At 35.8% G+C, this 26,785-nt stretch overlaps 1 protein-coding gene across 8 annotated transcripts in view; it reads right to left on the bottom strand.

Moving 5' to 3' along the window:
• RAB3IP (RAB3A interacting protein) overlaps nt 1-26,785 on the bottom strand; it is a 45,719-nt gene that overhangs the window by 7,647 nt on the left and 11,287 nt on the right. For 5 of the 8 annotated variants that reach the window (XM_059080259.2, XM_059080260.2, XM_067009741.1 and 2 more), the window contains 7 exons: nt 25,408-25,683; nt 24,443-24,701; nt 11,151-11,246; nt 6,237-6,314; nt 5,358-5,561; nt 1,480-1,608; nt 134-246 (listed from right to left, as the gene is read on the bottom strand). In XM_059080259.2, the coding sequence (XP_058936242.1) occupies nt 134-246; nt 1,480-1,608; nt 5,358-5,561; nt 6,237-6,314; nt 11,151-11,246; nt 24,443-24,701; nt 25,408-25,658 (1,130 nt within the window). In that variant the 5' untranslated portion in view covers nt 25,659-25,683. The remainder of the gene's footprint in view (nt 1-133; nt 247-1,479; nt 1,609-5,357; nt 5,562-6,236; nt 6,315-11,150; nt 11,247-24,442; nt 24,702-25,407; nt 25,684-26,785) is intronic. The other 3 variants (XM_067009744.1, XM_067009746.1, XM_067009745.1) reach the window with 1 other exon arrangement.

Genomic DNA, 26,785 nt, shown 5'->3' with positions numbered 1-26,785 from the left:
TTGGGCTGCACAGACTTTAAATAGAAAACTGACAAGAGATTTAACACTTAAAATGAGAAAATATTAAATAACTACAATACATAACATTTTAAAAACTCAGTATCTTCCCTAAGACATGGTTTTGAAAACATACTTTGGTCCTCCACATTCAACAGCAGATGCTTTCACAAATCGAATAGGTTGTAGTCCCACTGGTTCAATGCTTAGGGTATTGTTTTCCACAGCCTCCAGAACAGCCGAAGCCAACTTCAAAAAAAACAAAGAAGTATTAGATGCTATGCTGGCAGGAAAATATAAAAATTCTATTCTATAATAAACTGGTTTTTAAAAATTATTTTTCCCAAGGGCCACTAGATTTGCCTTAGCTAATGAAAAAGAAAGAAACCATATAATCTGTTTGAATTCTTTTATAATTCAAACATTGTTATGAAAGGCAATTCAGTTATAGCTAAATAACTTTTCTTATTATCTAGAAGGTTAAAGACATTAATTCCACACCACCCCTTACCCACAATTAACATCCACTGGTAATGTCACTTCAAAATGAATATCCTAATGCTTTATTTTGCTAAATGTATGCATGATTTTTTCCTATTGGTCATTCATAACACAGCAATATGTGTTAATTATAGCTATATATTTACTGATCATGTATTTATGTGCACAAGAGTCTACAAAAGAATTATCAAATCTTAAATGCCCAGATGGAGACTGCAGTAACTGATAAACAATTGATGAAATAGACAAATTTCATTCTGGCAAGATTACTCATACTGAACAGCCTACCTAAAACCAGAGCCACAATGACTAACATATCTACATATCAAAAGCATTTTACTGTTCATTTTAACTTTTCCTTACAAGCAGTGTTATATAATTAAATCCTCTGAAGACTTAACATAAGACTCTTAGGATTAACTTTATTAAACACTGATTAACAGGATATTTGTAGACAAACTTTCCACATGTAAGAACAAATTAAAATTATGACCTTACATTTGTATACTGCCTTGTACTATTTTTTTTAAGTTTTTCTATCTACTTAATTCACTTCATTTTATCTTAACAATCCTGTGACACAGGCAAGGAAGGCATTTTTTTCCCGTTTTAAAGATTAAGAAACTACATAGGACTTCTTTTTAATCACATACAGATAAACCCAACAAACACTTTAGAGTGTATATAACTTCCCTTGCACTGAACCTTGGACTAATAATTAAGTCCTACCCCCTTACATATTTAATACTTCACTCCAATGCAACACACTGCAGTGTAAGTGATCCTCTGCTCAAATAAGGAAAGAGGTTCAGTAAGTGAATGTCAAGGAATTATTATGATCCTAATATGGAATGGAGAAAATGGTAAAATATGACAATTTATAACTTATTTATGTAAGAGATATTAAAATATGTAACATGACTTAGTAAAAGGTATAGGAACAACTCTAATGCATTTCTGTTAAAATTTGTTTTTAATTACCTCACTTTTTGAGAAGGTTAAACATGGAAAAATATCTTCCTGATAGATTTTGTCTAAGAAAGGACATGTTCTGTCCATTATGGGCTCATCCTTCCAAGATCTGAATTCATTATACAGGGATAAGTCAGCCTGACAAAAGAAAACACAAAATAACTTTTTAAAAAGTACAAACATAAAATAACTTTATAAAACTGAAACCTAATTTAAATATTACTGATATATATAGCAAAGTGATTCAGTTATACATATATTTTCAGATTCTTTTCTATTATAGGTTATTACAAGATACTGAATATAGCTCCCTGTACTATACAGTAAATTCTTGTTGTTTATTTTATATAGAGTAATGTATGGCTGTTAATCCCATACTCCTAGTTTATCCCTCCCCTGTCCTTTCCCCTTTGGTAACCAAAAGTTTGTTTTCTACATCTGTGAGTCTGTTTCTGTTTTGTAAATAAATTCATTTGCATCCTTTTTTAGATTCCACATAAGTAATATCATATTTGTCTTTCTCTTTCTAACTTACTTCACTTAGTATGATAATCTCTAGGTCCATCCATGTTGCTACAAATGGCAATATTTCTTTCTTTTTTATCGCTGAGTAATATTCCATTGCAGCAATTTTTCTTTTAAAAGAATGATCCAAACTCCCAAATGACTAGCTGGCACTTTTCAATGTATCCACTATGGTGTCCAAGGACGCTACTATTATCCACCTCGCCAAAAAAAATAATAGTAATGTTGGAGCTCCCCTTAAGATACAAGTGCACACTGTTCTGAATATAAAAGATGATAAGTCTTTTGTGAAAATAATAAAAAAGTAATTTGGAACCAAGTTAATTAAATAAAGTGTTTGAGGGGCTTCCCTAGTGGCACAGTGGTTAAGAATCCACCTGCCAATGCAGGGGACATGGGTTCAAGCCCTGGTCCGGGAAGATCCCACATGCCACGGAGCAACTAAGCCCGTGCACCACAACTACTGAGCCTGCACGCCTAGAGCCCATGCTCCGCAACAAGAGAAGCCACAGCAATGAGAAGCCTGCATGCCACAACAAAGAGTGGCCTCCTCTCGCTGCAACTCTAGAAAGCCCACGCGCAGCAACCAAGGCCCAACACAGACAAAAATAAATAAATAAAATAAATAATTTTTTCAAAAAAGAATTTAAAAATAACATGTTTGAATAAACAGAGACTGACTAAACCATGAAACCTCATTTGGGGTCAAGAGTGACACCAATTCTTCTGCTATTACTTTAAGGTATTTCCGAAAGAATTTCCAAAATATTTACAGTATAAGCTGTAAGACTAATAGCAGCACACACATAGTCTCCTAAATTGACTATCTTAAAATATAGCATTTATTTAGATTGTCTTGGCATTTCAACATCCAGTATCTACCATCTGAATTATCAGTAATAATCAAGGTTGGCACCCACCTTCCCATTCACTCTTCCAGTTGTCCCTTCTCTACCCATCCAATTTAATAAATTTTCCCAAGTATTCTTCTCTACAGATTCCCTCAGCCCAGCTCAACACTACTTGTCAACATACAAACCTACATCCACCCACAGCCACCCAAACACAGAGTAGTGTCTCTCACTCGCCTGGCACTCTAAACCAGAAGCACTGGATACACTATAAATGAAGCACTGACTGCAGCTATGGCCTCTAGCACAGCTCAATCAGATGTGCAGGTAGTCTACACAAAAGTAACAAAAGGCTGACTGTACCCCAGCTTTCCTACAGACTTTCCTTTAAGGTGTATAATGGCAATCTCAATGTGAATATTTTTCATCCCAATCCATAAATTCCTTGAATCTAAGCTAAAGGCGAAAGGAGAAAAATATTCGCAGATAAGTAATACTTACATTTTCAAATTCACTTTCTTTGTAAAGTCTACCCTTTGATGGATATAAAGCTCCAAGTAGGTAAGTAGTGTTCTAAGGAAAGATTCTAGTTTAAAGGCAGTTATTTATTTATTAAGAGCTGACTCTGTGTCAGGAACTTTGGTAAACACTTCACAAACATTTAATCCTAAAAGCTGAGCAAGATAAATATTATAATCTCCATTTATTGATAAGGAAACTAGGGTTTAGAGAAATAAAATAACCTGACCAAGGTTACAGAGCAAGAAACCAGTAAAAGTTGACATCTGAGTGACTTGATCTCAAAGCCTCGTCTCATTACGTGTGTGCATGCATGCACGTGTGTTTTAAATGCTTTCAGAAGATACGTTATGACCAAATGCCCCCTTCACATTTTCTGCAGAAACATGGACATGTTTCATTTTCCTTCCAAATGTTAGATCTTTTTCTAAGACTTACACAAGTCAAATTTATGTGTCTCCACTGTTTAATAAAACTTTTTGACAAGTTTTTCACATGTATTAGAAAACAGGATATACGTGGAAAGCAAAAAGTTATATTCTGCCTATTCATATTTTAAGGAATTCTGTAAATTAAAAACAAAACTTTAAAATTTTCCATGAGAAAATATTTAAATTTTCTTAGTGTAGACAATAGGGAAAAAAGGTACATAATTCCACACACTGAGAAACCATAGCAAAAGTACAAGTTGTACCAAGCACTGAAAAATGCTATCTAGGGCTTCCCTGGTGGCGCAGTGGTTAAGAATCCGCCTGCCAATGCAGGGGACACAGGTTCAATCCCTGGTCTGGGAAGATCCCACATGCCGTGGAGCAACAAAGCCTGTGCACCACAACTACTGGGCCTGAGCTCTAGAGCCCACAAGCCACAACTACTGAGCCCACGTGCTACAACTACTGAAGCCCGCACACCTAGAGCCTGTGCTCCACAACAAGAGAAGCCACCGCAATGAGAAGCCCGCGCACCACAATGAAGGGCAGCCCCTGCTCACCGCAACTAGAGAAAGCCCGCGCAGCAACAAAGACGCAATGCAGCCAAAAAAAAAAAAATGCTATCTAAATTGAAAGAAATCAGAATTAAAGTCATGACTAAAAAAGTTTCTTAAATATTTAATAGAAACCAATGTGAATTTTAGATTTTGTCACATTCAGATTTGATCAAGTACTGAACTTCTCTCTAGCATCTTTTTTATTAATAACTAAAAATGCAATTCAATTAAAATAAGTAACAACCTTGGTTATTCAATTTAATCAACTCCTGGCTTCCATGCAAAAATCTGAACAAGCACACACAGCTTCTTAATGAATAATGATGGACTTGAATTCACAATGTAAAATACAGTTTTTAAGAAAAAAATGGGAGAAGGCTGCTCATTAATTAGTGATCAATCCCCTTGGAAATGTTTTCTCATCATATGTAAGTAAAAACTATTTTACTCAAAACACCTCAAAATATTTCCAGTTATTATCTCAGTTATCTTTATAACATATCTTTTAAAATGATAAGGCTACCATTAGTTCTATTTTTTGTTGCTTAATTATCTGAACTCTAGGACTACCTTACTGATATAAAATTCTGCTTCTCCCAGAATTTAAGTAAAAACAATGTGCCATTCTTCAAGAAAATCACCTAAATATTTTCATACATTCTTATATTCATATTTTGCTAGAGCACCCTAGCAGTAAATTTTGACTAGCCATATCATTAAAGCCACCCACTCTCCCTTTATACAACACAGGACAGTTTGCTCCCTAAATGAAATGTCAAGATTAAGAAACTTACCAAGTTTCCAGCAGGTACTCCAAAGTCAGCCAGGTAGAGAAGGGAAATGAAGAATCCCTGAAAGCAGCCAGCTCTAGATAAAGCCTCCCCCATCTTAATACTGAATATTTTGTACTAAAAATTTTGCTGGCAAAAATCATAACCAACACCTCAGTTTTGAGAATTAATAAGTATCAACAGAGTCAGAGGGGACAGTCCTGGACGAGTTACCTCTTTGCAGTCTTTTACAATTGGCTGTATCACACTGAGGTCCTGATGACTGCCACTCATAGCACTGCTTGTACTTTTATTTCTTGTATGCCCCTTTTTAAAATGTGTCTTTCCACCTGGCAGAGGCTCTTGTGTAGGTGATGTTGGAGAACTAGACAATACAAGTGTCTTCAATGCAGCTACTTCAGCTTGAAGTACATCAATCTTGAAAAGAAATCAACACAGTCACATACACTGAATATGTTTTATGACAGATGCAGCTATATGTTAGCAATTTGGTTACTTTCAAAGATGAAATATAAGTTTAATCTGTATTTCCTATGGATTAATAAAAGGAAAGTAAAACCAAATGGTTTTTTTGAAGGTTTTTTTTTAAAACCAAGTTTTTTGATGTTTCTATAGAGTCTGGATTCAGCTGCTATTCACATCAGATGAAATTTTTTAAATTATCAAAATGTCTAACATTTCACTTATGTGAATTTTCAAAACCTTCAAAATATATTTAAAAATAGCTTATGATAGTTGCTGTTCGTTCCTAAAATAGTAAAATCTAGTAACATTTCAGTTGGCTTTTTTTTAGTGAATTAAGAAAATAAATATTAACTTTAAAATGTGATTATATAATCCTTTTGATAATACATGTGATTCACAAGCCTTTAAATCATTTGCTTCTAATACAAATGGACACCAAACATTCATTATTAATTATATATATGCAGTAGCTATTTTCTTCTTTATAGTTTACTGTAGTTTTAAAAATCTTCTAAAGTAAGCACTGCTTTTATAATCAGAACAAATCCAATAAATGTTAAGGTATTTAAAAAATAGTAATCACTAATTTCTTTACATTTTATAGTATTAAAAGCAGCAACAACTTACTTTTCCTTGTGCTTCTTTTAGCTGTTTTTCTGCTGTTGCCTGCTTGACATTTGCTTCTCTCACCATCTTATGAGCTTCCTGAAAAAGTAAACATCTCAAATTTTGGAAACAAAGTATTTAGCATTTGTTTTCAAAAATCTTTCAACATGTGTCTATGATTGAGGCAAAGATACACTAACAAAATTTTGCCTAAAATTAAGTATCCAGCGTAAACTGCTGAAATAGCAGTTGTCATCAGCCAGACCAACTATTAGGAATAAGGAATAGGTACCTTCTTTTAGTATCTATTACCACTGAGGCAGCCAAGTTGAGTTTGATCATTCTGATCAATCCCTGAGTAAGGACTGCAAATGTGATGAAGGAAAACACATGACCCACATGTCAAATCCAACTTCTTTGCAGTTAGGTTTTTATAATTTGGTACACACACACACACACAATTCATTCATATTACTACTCACAGCAAAGACATACAGAAGGGACAAGTAAAAATATTAACACATCAATAATGTTGCAGTTTATAGGAGTAACAGTTGAGAAACCTTAGAGCTTTCAATAAAAATATTCACAAAATGGTATTAAATGACAATTTTGTGCAGAGCAATCTAAAAAGGCAAATCAGAGTTAACCCTTTAATAAGATCTTAACTTTTTAGTACCACAAATATGAAACTCTAGGTATTAAATTCCCCTTTATTCATCAAACACTTATTCATGACACCTCTTCATGAGGTACTGTTCCAGGTGCTGATAATACACTGGGAAAAGAGACAAGGTCTGTGCTCTTAAGGAGCTTACATTCTGATTACATTCTAATAATCAAATAAAATATCTGAGTACAAATTCTGGATTTTATTCTAAATCCACTATGAAGCCTTATGGTTTTTTAAGGAAGAGAGTGACATGATCTTACTTGTACTTTAAAAGCTTACTCTCCTGTATGGAATAATCCTTATAAAGAATAAGAATAGACGGGAACAGTATATAGGGTGCTCAAGATAATCCCCCAGGATTTAAGAACATGTATTTTAGAACTTCAGTTTACAGTTCATGAGAAGGAAGGAAGTGAGGGAAGGAGGAAGGAAGGAAGGAAATCAGCTTCAAAGACATTTAATCATTTGACAACAGAACCCTCACTAGGTCTGCTGGCTGTTCAGGGGAGAGCAGAAGTTCTCCACACCAGAATTCCACGGTGGCACTCCCATTTGTCCATTTGGTCTTAGAGTACTGTAATGAACTGCAGCTTGTATGTGCCCATAAATGTGCGTTTACAGATTATATTATTTTAAATAAGAGAAGCTTTACTATCAATGCTTTATAATGAGATTAACTGTGAGAATATGCCATGCACAATTATGCTGGTTATCTTGTGTCAAAGTCTGTAAGAGCTATCAAATTTAATAATGAGGTAAGCATTTTTCTTTTAAAAATAACAGATGTTTCAGCTGTGCTAGATTTTTCTGTGATGTCGCTGTCAATAAAACACTACTTGACAAGTAGTTTCAACATAATAAACATATCTATCTGACACACCAAGATAAGTGACATTTAAACTATGAATGTAGAAGTAACTCGTGCTAAGGAGAGAATATTTGTTTAAATGTTTGAAAATGGACTCTGGTTTCATAAATAGTGGACTATGCAACTTGAAACAAACTTCCTACAGAGAACAATTTTTAAAAGTGGGACATTTTTTAAAAATGTGTTTGAAGACATTAGAGAGCTAACAAAATAGTGAAGAATCAGGGGACCAAGATCCAGGAGAACAGGTAAACCCAGGAAAGTGAGCTGGGATTTGGGGTGACTTGTCCCCTAGAGATATAAGGGATACAAACATACATGTTATTGGAGTCCAAAAAGGAAAGCGAAAAGAGCTAGAATGAGGCAGGAGCAGTATCTAAAATAATTCATAGGTTTTAGCAAATTGACAAAAGACATCAAAGCATATATTCAAAAAAATCTGAAAACTTTTCTATCACTCTGTCATTCTGAAACTGAAAAATGATATAAGTATCATCTATATGAGAAGTCAGCAAACTTTCTAGAAAGGCCAGATAGTAAGTAGCTTGAGCTTTGTAAGCCATATGGTCTCTATTGTAACTACTCAACTCTGCTGCTGCAGTGTGAAAGCAGCCATAGACAGTAAAACAATGAGTGTGGCCATTCCAATAAAAATTCATGGACACTGAAATATGAGCTTCATATAGTTTTCACATGTCACAAAATATTCCTCTTTTGATTTTTTTCCCCACCTCTTACCATTTGGAAATGTAAAAACCAATCTTGTCTCATTAGGCTGTACAAAAGTATATATAGGCCAGTTTTGCCCTGCAGGCTGTAGGTTGCAGACCTCTGATCTATACAAATATTCATGTCTGTATACTTACAGACTTTGAAGGGGATTTTCTTCTCTTTCTTAAAAAAAGTGTTTATTCAACATCTTTTGATTAATTTGCAAACACAACTTGTTGGTATTAGAGAAGACAAAAATTCACTAGAGAATGTTCTGGAAAAGCCTTCACATAACTGGCAATGGGACTGAAAATTCAGTATAATGACTTATTACAGGAAAAGAAGTACTTGTTCCTTTTGGATCAGTATATCTGTGAGTCAGCAGCAGCATTACATCTAAATTTAAAAAATGGAATTTAGACCAGACCTTCATCTGGATCATAAATTTAAAACAAGATTTCAAAAACGAGGTAACATATTCAATCACGCTGCTCTCACTAAATATACACACACAATGTTTTAGTGAGAATAAAATACTTTTGTACTATTATAAAAAATTTAAGCATTTTTATTATCTCACTTTGTAAAACTTTTGTGTTTTATACTGTATGTAACACATTATATGTGTGTTAGTGTATGTGCATAATTTGTAAGTGCATATGCTCTTACAACAGTGTCTAGTACATAGGAAACTCCCATAAACTACCTCTATGCTTAAATTTATCTTCCTCTCATCTCTGGTAACTAGCTAACTAAACAAGAAAATAAGTTAGTTTTAAACGTCCATGAAAGCAAATTACCCCAAAAAACACAGGGGAGAGGGCAAAGGGTTGTGGAGCAGAGGGGGCATGGAAAGCCTACATGTCTGAAAATATCTTCTGCAATATTATTTGTAATGATAGAAACTGTGGAATGTACACTTGATAGATTATGATTATCATTACATTCACTATGTAGTAACATGAAAAGATGTTATTTAAAGTACAAAATACATTAGGATTACAACTAGGTAAGCAAATACATATAGCTAAAACTAAAAGAGATTCTGCATATACAAAAATAACAAAGGGTAAAGAAATTTTTCCTCCAAAATCTTTTTTTACATTAAAAATTTTAAGAACAAATTTTTAGGGAAAAAAAGAAAATATTGGTAAAGTGAAAATGACACTAGTCATTCTAGTAACACATCAATGTTTTTAATAAGGAACTTCTGAAGGCTAAAGGTCTTATAACCTAAAGGTAGTGGTTCTTAACCAAGGAAATAATACCCTCTCCCCATCCTCCACAAGGATATTTAAAAGTTGTCAGGGCTTCCCTGGTGGCACAGTGGTTGAGAATCTGCCTGCCAATGCAGGGGACATGGGTTCGAGCCCTGGTCTGGGAAGATTCCACATGCCGCGGAGCAACTAGGCCCGTGCGCCACAACTATTGAGCCTGCGTGTCTGGAGCCTGTGCTCCGCAACAAGAGAGGCCGCGATAGAGAGAGGCCCGTGCACCGCGATGAAGAGTGGCCCCCGCTTGCCGCAACTAGAGAAAGCCCTTGCACAGAAACAAAGACCCAACACACCCAAAAATAAATAAATAAATAAATAAATAATAAAAATAAAGGAATTCCTTAAAAAAAAAATAAAAGTTGTCAAAATGATGAGGGAGTATTACTAGAATTTGGGCCAAGTGTGATGGTTAACCTTGTGTGTCCAACTTGACTGGGCCACAGGTGTCCATATACTTTAGTCAAACATTCTGGATGTTTCTGTGAAGATGCTTCTGGATGAGACTAACATCTGAATTGGTAAACTGAGTAAAGCAGACTGCCCTCCATAATGTGGATGAGGCTCATCCAATCAGCTGAAGGGCCGTTAGAACAAAAAGGCTCATCCCCAAAGAGTAAGAGAATTCTTCCTGCCTTCAGACTCAAATTGAAACATTAGCTCTTCCTTGGTCTCAAGTCTATCAGCCTTTGGACTAGAAACTAGAACTACACAATTAGCTCTCCTGGTTCTCTGGCCTTTGGACTCAAGACTGGAACTACACCATCATCTCTCCTGGGTCTCCAGCCTACCAACTCATCCTCCAGATTTTGGGACTTGCCAACCTCCATAACTGCATGAGTCAATTCCTTACATAAGTCTCTTTCTACATACATGTAAATGTATATACGTATATACACACATCCTATTGGTTCTGTTTCTTGGAAAACCCTAATACACCAAGGATTCTAAATGTCCAACAATGCCAATGGCCCCCCTACTGAGAAACACTGCTTGAACTGGGTATGAATTTTGATCCTGTGGCAGGCTGGAAATAAAGATGTGTGCCTTCTAACCTTCCTCAAATCATCCCCTATCAGAAGACTACCTCAAGGGTCTGCCATCTTTGTTACGGAATCATATAAAGATACTCTAAAGCAGCCCCTAAATAGTTGGTAAAATCAAAATTACAGTTTACCTCTTCCACATAACACATTTTTAAACCACCTGATTCTGGTAACCCATAGTGTTTTTTTCTTTTCATATCACTTTAAGTTGTAGACTTCACATTTCTTAAAGATTTTATCTTTTTAGAGGACTTATAAATATTCATGAAGCTAAGCATATCTTTTTCAAGATTCCCTCATAAAACAATTCTATCAATATTTAAAAAACCATGACATTGCTCTTGGCCAAGATGTAAACAGACCAACCTCAAATAGACTAGCTGTGAGTTCCTCCAATTCCTGTCCAAGTTGATCTCGTACTTTAGAAAGCCTCTCACACTCTTCATCTTTTAACTTCAGTTCCTATGAGAAATTGATCATTTTATTTCTTATTTCCAAAGTTCGAAGTTAGATTCAGCAGACTATACAATTTTTACTAATAAAAATACAAAATATTAATACTGCCCCCTCCTACAACATTCGCACTGAAAGTGTTTATTTAGCACTTGCTATGTGGAAACAATCAGGCAAATCTAAAATTACAAATAATTCTAACTCACATATTAAATTTTCAATGTTTTTTCATAAAATATCCAAAGATTAAGTATAATTATTCATTATATGTGAAAATAAACAATTAAATAACTTCATTCTTTTTTCCTTAACTTTTCTCTGAGCATATTTATTTCTATCAACCAAGGAATTTCTTCAATTATGCTGATTCATTTCAATAAATGTTCAGTGAAGTTTTTTCATGTTTACTTTAAAAATTGTTTACCTATAATTTCATGTACCATACTGCAATTAGTCTAAAATTTCCATTAGGAGACTATACCCATTTAACACTGCAACCAGAGGCAAACAATGTATATTACATTTAAAATTAAGAAGAATCTTAATGACAAAAGTCCTACATTTATATGTAACTCCTCAATAGGTCATAAATAGATGCTAAAAATTCCTTTATTAAGATGTTAAATATGCAATTTTATGTTACCCTAAATTTATCTTTCAAACTTAGAGATTAAAAAAAATCCAAACTCTCTATATATCAGCCACAAATACAGTCATTCTGTAATGGTGATGGCAGCATAGTTTTTGAATCCCCTGACAATTCCTGACAACCAAATATTCCAACTGAGATATCAGAAGAACCAAATGACTACATCTTCAACAAAACTAGGTAAAAGAAAATCCCCACATATTTTAGACCATGAGAAAATGTGGCTACACTGCCCAGACCACAGGATCAGTCACTGTGTGGAAGGGAGCAGCTGTGTGGAAGGGAGCAGCAGGCAGTGAAAGGGACTACAGAGATACTGTATAAAGCCTCAGAAGCCAAAAATCATTACAAATGCCCCAAAAGCAGAGGACTATACCCTTGGTAAAAACTGGAAGAAAAAAATGCGAGAACAAACGGAGAAAAAGGGAAAGGTTTTCACAGGCTCCAAGTTGCAGATGAGTGCAAAAATCATACGCAGTACAGAGGCAGCAAACAGTACAGTGAAGCTCTAAACACTCAGGAATCTCAAAGCATCCAGCAAAGAGACCTTTCCAGAAGGACAGAGCCCCACCAAAAGGGGAGAACTCTTGGAATATAAAACCAAATTGCAGGACAGGAATAATGGAGATAGCAAGAGATAGCAAGAGAGAAGGTTCAGATATTAAAGGAGGAAGGAGTGGCAAGGTTCCAAAGGAAACAGATCACTGGAGTATTATTAGAAAAAAAAAATCTTAGGATGTAATGCTAAGCACAGAGACCCTAGGCTGATGGAGAAAACCTTTTTTCACTTTCATGGGTTTTCTTGTTATTAATTAGTGCCCTTCTTTTCAGCTTAAAGAAGTCCTTTTACATTTCTTGTAAGGCTGGTATAATGATGAACTCCTTTAGCTTTTACTTGTCTGGAAACCTCTTGATCTCTCCTTCAATTGTGAATGATAATCTTGCTGGGTAGAGTATTCTTGGCTGAAAGTTTTTTCCTTTCAGCACTTTGAATGTATCATGCCAGTCCCTTCTGGCCTGCAAAGTTTCTGCTGAAAAATCTACTGATAGTCTTTTGGGAGTTCCCTTGTATGTAACAAGCTGGTTTTCACTTGCTGATTTTGATATTCTCTTTACCTTCTGACATTTTGATTATATGTCTTGGTGTCTCTTTGAGTTCTTTTTCTGGAACTCTCTGTGTTTCCTGCACCTTGGATACCTGTTTCCTTCCCCAGGTTGAGGAAGTTTTCAGCCATTATTTCTTCAAAAAATTCTCTGCCCCCTCCTGTCTCCCTTCTCCTCTGGGATCCCTATAAAGTGGATGTTGTTCCACTTGATAGTGTTCCATAGCCCCTTAAGCTACCTTCACTTTTTTTCATTCATTTTTCTTTTTGCTGCTCTATTTGGCTGAGTTCTACTGCCCTGTCTTCCTGATCACTGACGCTTTCTTCTTCTTCATCATCTATCCTCTTGTTGAACCCCTCTAGTATTTTTCAGTTCTATTATTAGATTCTTTGGCTCTGTGACCTATGTTTGGTACTTATATTTTCTATCTCTCTGTTGAAGTTCCCACTATGTTCATCCATTCTTCTCCCAGGTTTGGTGAGACCATTATTCTGAACTCTTTATCAGGTAAATTACTTTTCTGTTTCATTAAGGTTATTTTCTGTGGTTTTACCTTGTTCTTTCATTTGGAATATATTTCTCTGTTTCCTAATTTTGACTCTCTGTTTGTTTCCATGTATTAGGCAAAATAGCTCCCTTTCACAGTCTTGGAGGAGTGGCCTCATTTAAAAAATGAACTTTATTGTTCAAGTCCTAGCTCTTGGTTGCCTCTTGAAACTTTGTGACTATCTAGGCAGCCTGATTTATTCTTGACAGGTCCCAGTTGTGAGGGTTTGCCAAGACCTGTCAGTGTCCCAAAGGGCGGGACCTTAATCTGCATCTAGTTTAAAGCTGATGAGAAGCCAGACCCTTATGCAGCAGCTTTTAAAGTAGGAAATATATACAGTCCCACAGGACCACAACTGAAAACCTCGCCAGCCTCCAGACCAGGTGATCTTGAGGTGTCCCCTTGGCAACAGTTGCAAAAATCAGGGCTCCAGACAAGTGCTCAAGCTCCTTTCTGGGAGGTACCTGCGAGCTGTAGCAAGGCCAAGGGAGACAGCAAAGATGGCATCCCCTGGCCTACATTCCCTGAGAACATGCCATGCCCTTCAGAACAGGCTGAAGCTCCAGGACAAGTAAATAGGATTTTTCACAGGAAGACTGGGAGTGTGTTTCAGTCAGCTATCCATGCCATACCCTGGGGATGGTAGTCTGCCAAGAACTGTCTCTCCAACTGTTTCAGTCCCCTGGGGCCCCCAAAACACAAGCCCCCCCTCTGGCCTCTAGAGCCAGGCATTCAAGGCTCTGTGTGGACTGTGTGCACCCACTGGCTTTAGCAGGGCTGCAGGAGAGCAAGGGGGTGGCGTGTGCCCACTGGGATGGAGCAAAGGGATGGAGAATGGGGATGGAGATGTAGCACGGTAGAGAGAGAGAGCAAAAATGGCACCTGCCAGTGCTTGAGAGATAGAGAATGCAAAAACAGAGCCTGCCAGCACTTCCATCCCCAGAGAGTCCCAATAAGCCCCTCCCGCTCTGGCGGATGCTTTAAGATTAGCATATGAATCTCCTCACTTATGGTCTAGGCACTTTTCAAACTGCTGCTTTTGTGCTGGGTCCCAGGGTAAGAGAGTCTGTGTGTGAGCCTTTAAGAGTGAAATCTCAGTTCCCTACAGTCTTTAGGGTCTCCTGGATGTAAGCCCCATTGGTTTTCAAAGCCAAACATTTTGGGGGCTCATCTCTCCAGTGCAGGTCCCAAGGATTAAGGTGCCTGATGTGGGGCACAAACCCCTTGCTTCTCAGGGAGAAGCTCTGTGTTTGTGAGATCCCTCCTGATTGTAGGTCAGCCGCGCCAGGGGTGGGATTCCTGGTGAGACTGCATGTCTGCCTCTCCTACCTGTCTATATGTGGCCTTTTTATCCTTTGTGTGGAGAAGCTGTTCAACTAGTTCTTTTTCAGAGGGAATTATTCCTATGTGGCTGTAGATTTGGTGTGTCCATGGGAGGAGGTGGGTTCAGGATCTTCCAACACCATCATCTTGAACCACCTTCTCAAGAAAACCTTGAACAAGGCTTACCTCTGAGAGACAGAAGTGGCTACACAGATACACCACCACCAACAGAAGGGAAAGCCCTGGAATATGAGACCGAGAGAGCTATCCTGGTTTATCCTACTCCTTCACAGGAACCTCTTCCTAATAATCCTGGGAAATCCAATTCATTTAAACAAACAAACAGAAGATATGTGAAGTTACCATAATAAAAGGTTAAACATAAAGCCAAGTCAACTATTGATACAAGGGAAAGAAATCAGATAGGTATCAAATTTCAACAGCATTTTATGCTAGAAAACAGTGGAATCACATTTTTAAGACACTCAAGGGAAAAAAATGTGAGTTGAGGATTTTATATCCAGCCAAAGTATCCTTCAAATGTCAGACCAGAGACAGAAAATTATAAAACTGTAAAACTTTAGAAAATATATCCCCCATGAGCCTGCCTGAGTTATCAAGTAGCAAATGCATTTCATGTAATCAAGAAAAAAACTGGAGAAGCTTTAACATTAAGAACTGGGGGTGAGAAGCAAATGTATTTAACTGTAGAACTACAACTAGAAGATGGGAATACACAAGAATGAAAAGACAAGCCACAGACTGGGAGAAAACATTTGCAGAAGACATCTGATAAAGGCCTGTTAACCAAAATATACAAAGAATTCTTAAAACTCAATAGTAAGAAAACAATCTGATTAAAAAATGTGCAGAAAATCTGAACAGACACCTCACCAAAGATATACAAATGGCAAATAAGCATATGAAAAGACGTTCCATATTACATGTCATCAGGGAAATGCAAATGACAACAACGAGATACCACCATACACCTATTAGAATGGCCAAAAACCAAAACACTGAGAACAGTATGTACTGACAAGGATGGAGAGCAACACAAATTCTCATGCATTGCTGGTAGGAATACAAAATGGTACAGCCACTTTGGAAGACAGCTTGCAATTTTTTACAAAACCAAACATACTCTTACCACACGATCCAGCAATCATACACCTTGGTATTTACCCAAAGGATATGAAAACTTGTACCTACACAAAAGCCTGCACATAGATGTTTACACATTCATAATTGCCAAAACTTGGAAGCAACCAAATATCCTTCAGTAAGTAAATGAATAATTAAACTTTTGTACATCCAAATAACAAACCATTACTCAGCATTAAGTGGAAATGAGCTATCAAGCCATGAAAAGACATGGAGGAAAATAAATGCATGACTAAATAAAAGAATTCAATCTGAAAAGGCTACATACTGTATGACTCCAACTACATGACATTCTGAAAAAGGGAAAACTATGGAGATGGTAAAAAGATCAGTGGGTGGCCAGGGACTGAGGGGTAGGGAGGGATGAATAGGTAGAGCATAGAGGATTTTCAGGACAGTGAAACTGTTCCATATGATACTATAATGATAGCTACACATTATTATATTTTTGTCAAAATCCACAGAATGTACAACACCAAGAGTGAACTCTAATGTAAACACTAAAGTACATGGGGGATAATAACATGTCAATATAGGTTCACCAACAGTAACAAATGTACCATTCTGGGGTGAGACATTGATAGTGCGAGTGGCTATGCATATATGGGGAAAGGGGATATATAGCAACTCTGTACTTTCCTCTCAATTTCTGCTATGAGCTTAAAATTGCTCTAAGAAAAGTCTGTTTTTTTAAATGGGGATAAAGTTGAGAAAAGTTACATAAATGTTATAAGTTTTAGAAATGTAAAAATAACACACACAGAACAACAACAAAACAACAACATAGGAGAGAAATGAAACGAAATTCACTAATTTCTTAAATATAAACTGGGAATAAAGGGATATAACTTGAGGCTCACAAATCAATTAGTATAAACCTAAACATATTTAACACCATAGAGATGAACATCTTTAAGTAAAATTAAATTATAGAGAAGAAGGAAAGAAATAGTTACTAGATAATTTTATGGTATTGCTTATAGTAGGGAACAAAGTCAGTACCTAAAGAAAGGCTAAGAGAAATTCTTTGATTAAAGGTAACAACTAGAATGGAAATCAAACCTTCCAAAATACCAAATAGGAAAAAAAGGAAGAGGGCACAAAGAAAACAGAGCACATAGTGAATTGTATTCATAGAGTAGACATTTGAAAGCTATGTGACAGAAACAAGCCCCAATGCAGAATACTTACCAATAAATACAAATGTGTGCAACTCACTTATTAAAAGAAAATGATTTTCAGATCAGCTAAAAAAGCAAAATCCATTTCTATTCTCTATACAAGAGACACACCTAAAACTAAGTGATTCAGACAGATTAAAAATAAAAGGATGGATAGAAGTGCACTAAAAAATATAATACAAATAAAAACAGAAGAGAGACCTCAATATTGATATCAGACTAGGCAGGGCAAAAGTCATTAAAGTAGATAAAGGAAACTTCATAATGCTAAAGACTACAACACAAAATGGAATACTCTCAAATACAAAATACAAAAGTAGACCTAAATAAATAGGAAGAAAGACATATTATGTTCTTGAATAGAAAGTCATCATAAAGATGCCAATTCTCCCTGAGTTAACTTATAACTCTGTAAATGCATAAGTTTAATTCCAGATCCTTCTGAACTCTAAAATTTCACAATTTTATAATTATATATGAAAACTAAGTCAATTCATTCAACATTTCCTACTATGTAGGTACTACAGTAATCCATCAGGATACAAAACCAAGTAAGATACTGTCCCCTTGAGAAGCTTCCAATCCTCACAGCAATACGTATGTCATTCACAAAGGCAAATTCTTGAATCATTCCCTACCATTTACCAAAGTAAACCTCACCCTGATACTATAGACCCTCTACAATATGTGCTCAGTTTCCCTTTTCAGAGTTATTACCCTTGATCCATACTCTAAAACTAGAGTTAAAGTGGTCTGATTCATTCCTGTTTCATTCCCCAATTTGATCTCATCCACCTGGACTGGGCATTAATCTCTGACTCTTTACCTTTATGCTTCTAGGTCTAAATCAATCTACCCATATGAACTCAAATTTGTATTTCATGTGAATACTTAGAATGTCATTTGTACTTTTCATTATCAGTACCTTATACTGTAAAATAGCTATTCGACATTCACTCCTTCAACAAACATTAATTTCGTGCTAACAATGCATCAGGCATTCATCTAGGTGCTGGAAAGAGAAAAGGAATGAGGCCCAGTCCATGCTTTTCACAAAGCCATAGCCTACTGAGGGCAGCAAATCTTTAAACAGATTCACAAGGAAAACTGATAAGGGCTATCGTAGTGATGTGCACATATTAGAAAAAGTAGGAGCCTGCCAAATGTAAAGACTAAAACAGTGTATTCCACAGTGGCTAAAGATGGGGAGGGGTGGATGCCATAGTTAGATAATGTCAGAAAGTTAGGGTTATGTTGAGTCCTGAAAAGCCTTGGCTAAGAAAGTGGAACTTAGTTCAAAGAAAAGGGGAAATCATCCCAAACGCAATGGGAAGTCACCGAAGGATTTTAAACAGGACAGTGACAATCAGACTGCAAATTCAAAACAGTACCTTGAACTGTGTGGTTAGGTTAAAAAAAAAAGACTGGAGACAGGGAAGACAGTTGATTACTGAAGTATTTCAGGCAAGAGACACAGACTTAAGAGTAGTAGTACTAGAGAAAAGAAATTTGAGGGATATTTCAAACACAGAAAATCAGGACTCTATGATCAAGTATATTCCATCAAATTTAAGACTCATTAATTTTATGATAAACATTTTATACAATGGAAGAAAAAATGCTGGCAATGAAACTATGATCTGATGGGTTTTTTTCCATTTAGAATTTTCATTTTGTACTTTATAGGAAGAACTCTTTTAAATTGATGGAGACACAAATTTTTATTGTATGTCATTGTCTTTTGTACCTTTCTCTTTGTTTTGATGTCCTATCATAGTGAGATCCTTTTATGACATTTAACCCAGTAATTCAGCACCCCGCTCACATAATTCAACTGATTTAATAACAACATGTACAGCTACAGGCAAGTTAGCACGCAAGTGGGCATGACAACTCTTATGACTGTTGCCTAGCTGGGAGCAATTTTAAAACTCATACTGATTTCAGAGATGTTAAAATGAAGGACAATGTACAACTAAGGATCAATAAAACATCACCATGCATACATGTCTTTTCTCCCCAACTATTAAGCACCTTAAGAGTAGGGTAAAGTCTAATTTATTTTTCCCTCTACAGGGCCTAATGCAAGCTGTGAGAACTTTGGTTACTCAAGAAATGTTTGTTCATAAAAAAACACAGTAAATGTTTATAAGCATCCTTGGTCACAGTTAGTAGGGCCATGCTAAACATGGATCTGTACGAGTATGTGTTTTGAATGACTTTGGCTGCAAGCTATTCCACCGGATTTTATTTTCTAAGTCATTTTCATTCTCTTTTAAGGAAGAATAATTAAAAGTTGAAAGTAACACCTATATCAGTAGGTCTCACACTTTAGTGAATATAAGAATCAATAGGGTGCTGTACACCAGAAACTAACACAACATTGTAAATCAATTATACTTCCATTAAAAAACAAAAAGAAGGGCTTCCCTGGTGGCAGAGTGGTTAAGAATCCACCTGCCAATGCAGGGAACACGGGTTCGAGCCCTGGTCTGGGAAGATCCCACATGCCGTGGAACAACTAAGCCCATGAGCCACAACTACTGAGTCTGTGTTCTAGAGTCTGCGAGCCACCACTACCAAGCCCGCATGCCACAACTACTAAAGCCCATGCACCTAGAGCCCATGCTCCGCAACAAGAGAAGCCACCACAATGGGAGGCCCGCACACCACAACAAAGAGTAGCCCCCACTCACCACAACTAGAAAAAGCCCACTAGCAGCAACGAAGACCCAACACAGCCAAAAATAAATAAATTTATATATATATAAAAAAAGAATCAATAGCATAGTTTATTGAAAATGCATATCAAGTCTCAATACAATAATTTTGTTTCAAGAGAATCTGGGGTAGACTCCAGCAATCTACATTTTAAAAGTGATGTACCAAAACCCAACTTCTGTCTCAGGGTTCCACCAAAAGTTGTTCATCAGCAATGACCTGTAGAAGGCCAAACAAGTGAAGGACTACATCACCACCTCTGGCATCCCCGCACCTGAAAATCAATAACCACATGGTTGCTCCCCCTACACACAGTATGGATTTGTTGCTGGTAAGTGGTACTCCACCAAAGACTACATTTCCCAGCCCATCACACATTTAAGTATCAGCATGAAACTGGTTCACACCAATGGAATGTAAGCAAAAGTTATGTGTATCACTTCTAGGTCAAAGCTTTTTAGAAGCAGGTGTGCTTTCTCCAAGTTTTCTTTTCCCTTCACTTCACTGGTTAGATACGATAATAAAACTCTAAACGATTACAAAGGTCCAAGACAGAAGAAGCATATATCCCCAAATTGTTTCACAAAGAATTGCCTGTGAACTATGAACATTTGCTTTAAAGTGTTAAATGAATAAAAATGAACTTCTATTAAGTGACTAAAATTTAGGGGTACCTTATAAGAAGCTAGCACATCTCTAATATATTATGCATGTGTGTCTACTTATACAACAGTGTAACTGCATATACATGTATACATTCATTTAATCAACAGAATGTGTTGAGAAGCCATTATGTACTCAAGATATAATCATGAGCAAAACCACATGTAATCCTTATCTTCATGAAGCTCAAAATTATTGCAGTGTATGTTTAAGTGTAGACTTCTGTGTTGGGGTTAACTGGGATGGGGCAAAGCAAACAATACAAATAAAGAAACAGAACTTTCACTCTCAATCAAGATAGAGTACCAGGGATCATATTTACCACCTTGCCCGACAGAACTAAAAACAAACCAGAAAAAAATTGTGAAATGATTTTTAAGACACTGGACATCCGGCAAAAAAGACAGTGATTCTCCAGAAATGGGAAACAATAAAGTGAGGCCTATGATTTGTTCCAGCATTTCACCTGAAGAGATAAACGCATTATTAAACAAGGATTAAATGTTATTAAACTGTATTTCATATGTTCAAGAAGCTAGAAGACAGACTAAACATGTTAAAGAAAACAAATGAAATACTTTAAAAGACCCAATCAAACTTTCAGGGATGAAGACTAACATGTCTGTGATAAAAAATACATTGTATAGAATTAACATATTAGATACTACAGGGGGAAAAAAGAAGAGTAGTGACATTAAAGACACAGCAACAGAAATTATACACAATGAAACACAGAGAGAAAAAAGATTTAAAAAGTAAATGAATAGAGCACCAGTGAGCTATGGGACAACTTTAAGCAGTTCAATGTACACATAATAGGAGTCCTGAAGGAAAGGAGAGATAGGGGAGGTAAGTAAATGTTTTTGAAGAAATATTGGCCCAAATTTCCCAATTTCTGTGAAAACAAACAACCCACAAATTCAAGAAGCTCAACAAATTCCAAGTTCAAGAGAACTGCACCAAGTCACACCATGATCAAATAGCTTACAGCCAGTGATAAAGAGGAATATCACATCACATGCAGAAAAACAAAGGTAAGGATAACAGCTAACTTCTCATGAGAGACAGTGCAAGCTAGAAGACACTAGAGCAACATCTTTAAAGTACTAAAAGAAAAAAACTATCAACCTACAATTCTTTACCCAGTGAAACTATATTTCAAAAACAAAGGTGGAAAAAAAAAACCTTTTAAAATATACAACAGCTGAAAATAATTTATCAGCAGCACACACATAACAAATATGTTAAAGGAAGTCCTCCAAGCAGAAGGAAAATGGTATCAGATGGAAATCTGGATCCACATGAAGGAATGAAGAGCACTGGAAATAGTAATTATATAGGTAAATATGAGGATTCTTATATTTAAACCCCTTTAAAAAATAACCAGCTGTTTAATGAAAAAATAATTTAAATGTATTGTGGAATTTAAATAAAACATATAAAGAAGTAAAATTATGGCAATCACAGCACAAAAACTGAAAGGTGAAAATAAAAGTACAGTTGAGCCCTGAACAACATGGGTTTGAACTGCATGTGTCCACTTATATGTGGATTTTTAAAAATAAATACATACTACAGTAGCACACAATCTGTGGTTGGCTGAATCCACGGATACAGAACCACATAAAGTCATATGCATATTTTCAATTGCACAGGGGTCAGTGCCCCTAACCCCACTTTGTCCAAGGGTCAATTGCATACTTTTGTAAAGTTCTTATACTGTATGTGAGATAGTATAATATTATCAGAACGTAGAGAGTGATAAGTTAAAGTTGTATACTACAAACCCTAAAGCAATCACTAAATTAGCAAAATGAAGATATACAGCCAATAAGCCAAAGGAGGTAAGATGAAATCACAAAAACATATGGAATTAATCCAAAAGAAGGCATAAAAGGAGAAAAAAGGGAAAAAGAAACAGAAGAGACAAACAGAAAACAAATAGTAAGATGGCAGATTTAAACCAAACTGTATCACATTAAATGTAAACAGTCTAACATAAACACACCAATTAAAAGGCAGAGATTATCAGAAAGGATAAAAAGCAAGATCTAATAATATGCTGCCTTCAAGAAAGCCCACTTTAAATAGGGAGACAAAAATAGGTTAAGAGTAAAAGGCTGGAAAAATGGTAACTTTCTGGCCACTCTTAAAAGAATAATCAGAATAAACAGAATGACTATTGACATAATTTTGATCCACGAGTTGCCATTAATTCAGGAAATATTTTCATACTCAACAGTCCTTTTCAAGTCTTGAGCTCTAAGTAAGTATTAATACTACCTTGTACTCTTCATAATAAAATTCACCATATGCATGTGTTCACACATCATTATCATTTCAATTACCTCGACAGTACTTCTAAATACAACAAACTTAAAGATTTCAAAAATAACTCCAAACTTGAGCTAAGAAATTAGCAATAAATTCTGATCAGTAACCACAATGTATTCCCAAAGATAGATAGATATATATGTTCAATAGTTTATCTCTATATAAATTGTTATTTCACTTAATACTCTGTATTAAGATGAGAGTCTCAGCCAAATGACAGATGCCAAATATAGCCACATCTCACCACACCCCCTACCTTTGGGAAAAGATTTAAAAGGCTATTGATTTTTCTTTCTGATAAATATACATTCAACCAAAAATGTTTTAGCGTATCTTCATGGATGTTTAACCATTAGCCATTCATTGAAGCATTATAAAGAGACATATATGCCAGGCATCGTCCTGTATTATTCTAGGCACTGGGGATACAAAAATCAATGTTATGCTCTTGCGAGAAAAGTCTGGTGGGAGAGGATGGGAATATATGTTTGTAAAATGTCATAATATGCTGGAAATCATGTCATAGAATGTTTTCCCTATTGCCTCAATTTTCTAAATGTGCACTGGTCCATTTCACCTAAGTTGTGAAATTTATATACGTAGAGTTGTTCGTATTATTCCTTTATTATACTTTCCATGTCTGCAGGGTCTGTAGTGATACCCTCTGTTTCATTACTGCTATTGACAATGTGTCTTCTGTTCTTTTTCATCAGTCTTATTAGGTTTGTCAATTTTACTGATCTTTTTAAAGAACCAGCACTTTGTTTCATTCATTTTCTCTGGTTTTTCTGTTGTCAATTTCATTGATTTCTGCTCCTTACTATTTCCTTCCTTCTGCTTGCTCTTGGTTTTATTTTGCTGTTCTTCTTCTAGTTTCTTTAAGTGGGAGTCTAGATCATTGATTTGAAACTTTTCTTTTTTTCTAATGTATGAATATTTAGTGCTACAAATTTCCCTTTAAAATTTAATTACAGATGCAGAAAAAGAATGAGATATAGTCACAAATTTGGGAATAAATAGAAATTTAAAAGATGACCAAGTGAGAAACAGAACAAATCACTAGGAGAAGAAAATTCTCCAAGGTAAGGTACAGAAAATATTCAAACCCAGCTGAATGGCAAGGTACTATTACTAAAACAGTTCCTCAAAACATAATGATTTGGACTGAATGGCTTCAAGTAAATAATCACAAAGTCAATCACATACAGAGAGGAAAAAACCCACACATGGAACATAACTCACCAAATTTGCATTACAGATAATGCAAGACAGGGAACAGGCAATGTAGGGGGGGCACAAAAAGAATTTAAGAATCTCTTTTTTCTAGTTTGTACTCTTAGATGAGCTTCTTTACTACTCAATTCCACAGATTCCTAAATGCTGCCCAACAGGAGCTGAGACTGTGCATATGCAAAAGATAAGTGTAGAACTGTAATGATTTCACTTGAGTTGCCCCCCCCATGGATAAATATTAATTTTGAATATAACATATGGAAAAATAAAATATCTTTTTGCTTACCCTCTGAGCTTTTGCAAGTTCTTCTTTTAATCTTTCATAGCCCTTTTCTCTAACTTCCAAAACAGATGGGCTTCGTAAGCGGGACAGACTATCAGTACTCAACCCAAAAATATCATCACTGCCATCACAAGCCTCTGTTATGGTAGCACCCTGTAAAAACTCCCTCTCTGCATTACAGTTGTCCTTTCTTGTAGCTAATTTAGTTAACCCAGCTGTGACTCCAGAGGTAGAACAAGGTGCTGGGTCTGTAACATGGATGCTGTAAAGGAGAGTTCAAAAAACATCAGCATGTGCTTAAATATAACTGGCATAAACACACGTCTATAACTGCATTATCCAATCTGTTCACCACTATATCTAATTAATAGCATGTCCTGAGCCAAAGCACCCACATTTCGAGTCCTTCATAGCCACATATGTCTAATGGCTATCATATTAAACAGCACAGAAACAGAACATTTTCATCATCCCAGAAAGTTCTATTGGATAGTGCTACTCTAGAACAGGGGTCTGCAAACTAAATGCAGGATAAATCCAGCCTGCCACCTGTTTTTTAAGGCCTACAAGCCAAGAATGATTTTTACATTTTCAATGGTTGAAAAAAAACAATAATATTTTGTGGCACAAGAAAATTATATAAAATTCAAAATTCACTGTCTATATATAAAGTCTTATTGGAGCGTATTCATTTACATACTGTCTACGACTGCTTTCACACTTTAACAGCAGAGTCCAACAGTTGCAACAGAGACTGTGTAGCCCACAAAGCCTAAAATATTTACTATTTGGTCCTTTACATAAAAAGTTTGTGACCCCTGCTCTTGAGCATTAACATGTATTGCTCTTCATGAACAACCTTATATTATTCAAATTTTCTAAAACAATAAAACTTAAAATAAGTTAACCAAGCAAACTTCATTTGTTTAATACAATACTCTAAAACAAGCATTTTGATGATCTCCTACCTGACACCAGATATTTCTGCACAATTTAAACGTCTGGGGGATGAATACACAGGTTGTGTAGGAAGGTCGGAAACATCTAAGGCATTAGCCTGGATAGGGGCGGAGCATAAAGCTGAAGGATGTGGCCGGTAGATGACACTTGGTGAGGTAGTCTGCTCTTGAGTTCCCGGTTCATACACACCAAGAAGGTCTGGAGAAGTAGGTGAAGCAAGGTTTACTTCATGGAAACCTTCCAAGGGGTCATTAGCCATAGCAAATGCCTCATCATAGGATAACCTATGTTAAAACAAAAAGGAAATTATTTTGAGATAGTGACATTTAAAATTAAATTAAGATGTATATTTATAAAATGTGTTTAACAGTCCATTATAAACTATAAACTTACAATGAAGAGAGACAGCAAAGGAAAAGAAACTACAATCTTTTAAAATTTATTAAGTGATCTCAGACTATAAACACTACAAAAGGCAAACAATCTGATTCAGAATAAAATTGAAAGTGATGGCTAACACTGTTACAGAGCGTAATTAATAAATATTTAACAATGAGGAATGAATAAAAATTTGCTTGATATTTTTAACTTTGCTATCATATGTGACTTTGGTTAGTATAAGGAGAAGAGGCAGTAAAGAAAGAGACAAATGTGCTTAGTTCAACTAACTGTTCTGTTCTGCCTCATACTGGCTCAGACTTTGGATGAGTCTGTGTTTTTTTCTTTTATTCTGAAATAATTACAAATTTACATAAGAGTTGCAGAGCTCCTGCACATATTTCACCCAGATTATGAAACTGTTAACATTTTCAAACCATTTGAGTATAGGTTTGAAGCATGATGTCCATTACCCCTTAATATCTCAGTGTATATATCCTAAGTAAACCATTACCAAAATCAGGATGTTAACACTGATCACTATTACCATCTAAACAACTGACACCAATCAAAGTTCACTGATTATCCTAACAAAGTTCTGGATAGGCCCAGGATCCAATCCAGGATAATGCATTACATTTCTCTAAGCCTTAAATTTCTCCTCTAATGGGATGAGAATGGGAATAATAATATTCCCTCCCTTCTCCAGGTTGCTGTGAGGATTAAGTCAGACAATCCACATAAAGTATTTAGTAGTGTACTATGTAACTGGCACAGAGTACAAATAAACATCTGTTATCAGTCAGCTGTTAGTAATAACATGTATGCTTCAGTTTTTCCATCAGTAAAAAATATTTCATGCAACTACACAGTTATATTAAAAATTTACATGAAAACTAAAAAGTGTACCACTCAAGTTTTTCACTTGAAAAATATAAAGAAATCTTATAAACCTTTACTGATTTCCCACTGTCTATAGAATAAATTCCAAACTTGTTATCTGGAAAA

The sequence above is a fragment of the Kogia breviceps genome, chromosome 12 (genome assembly GCF_026419965.1).
Source record: "Kogia breviceps isolate mKogBre1 chromosome 12, mKogBre1 haplotype 1, whole genome shotgun sequence".
Taxonomy (NCBI): Eukaryota; Metazoa; Chordata; class Mammalia; order Artiodactyla; family Physeteridae; genus Kogia; species Kogia breviceps.
Note: the sequence above shows the minus strand (reverse complement) of the source record. Positions and strands in the feature narration are given on the sequence as shown.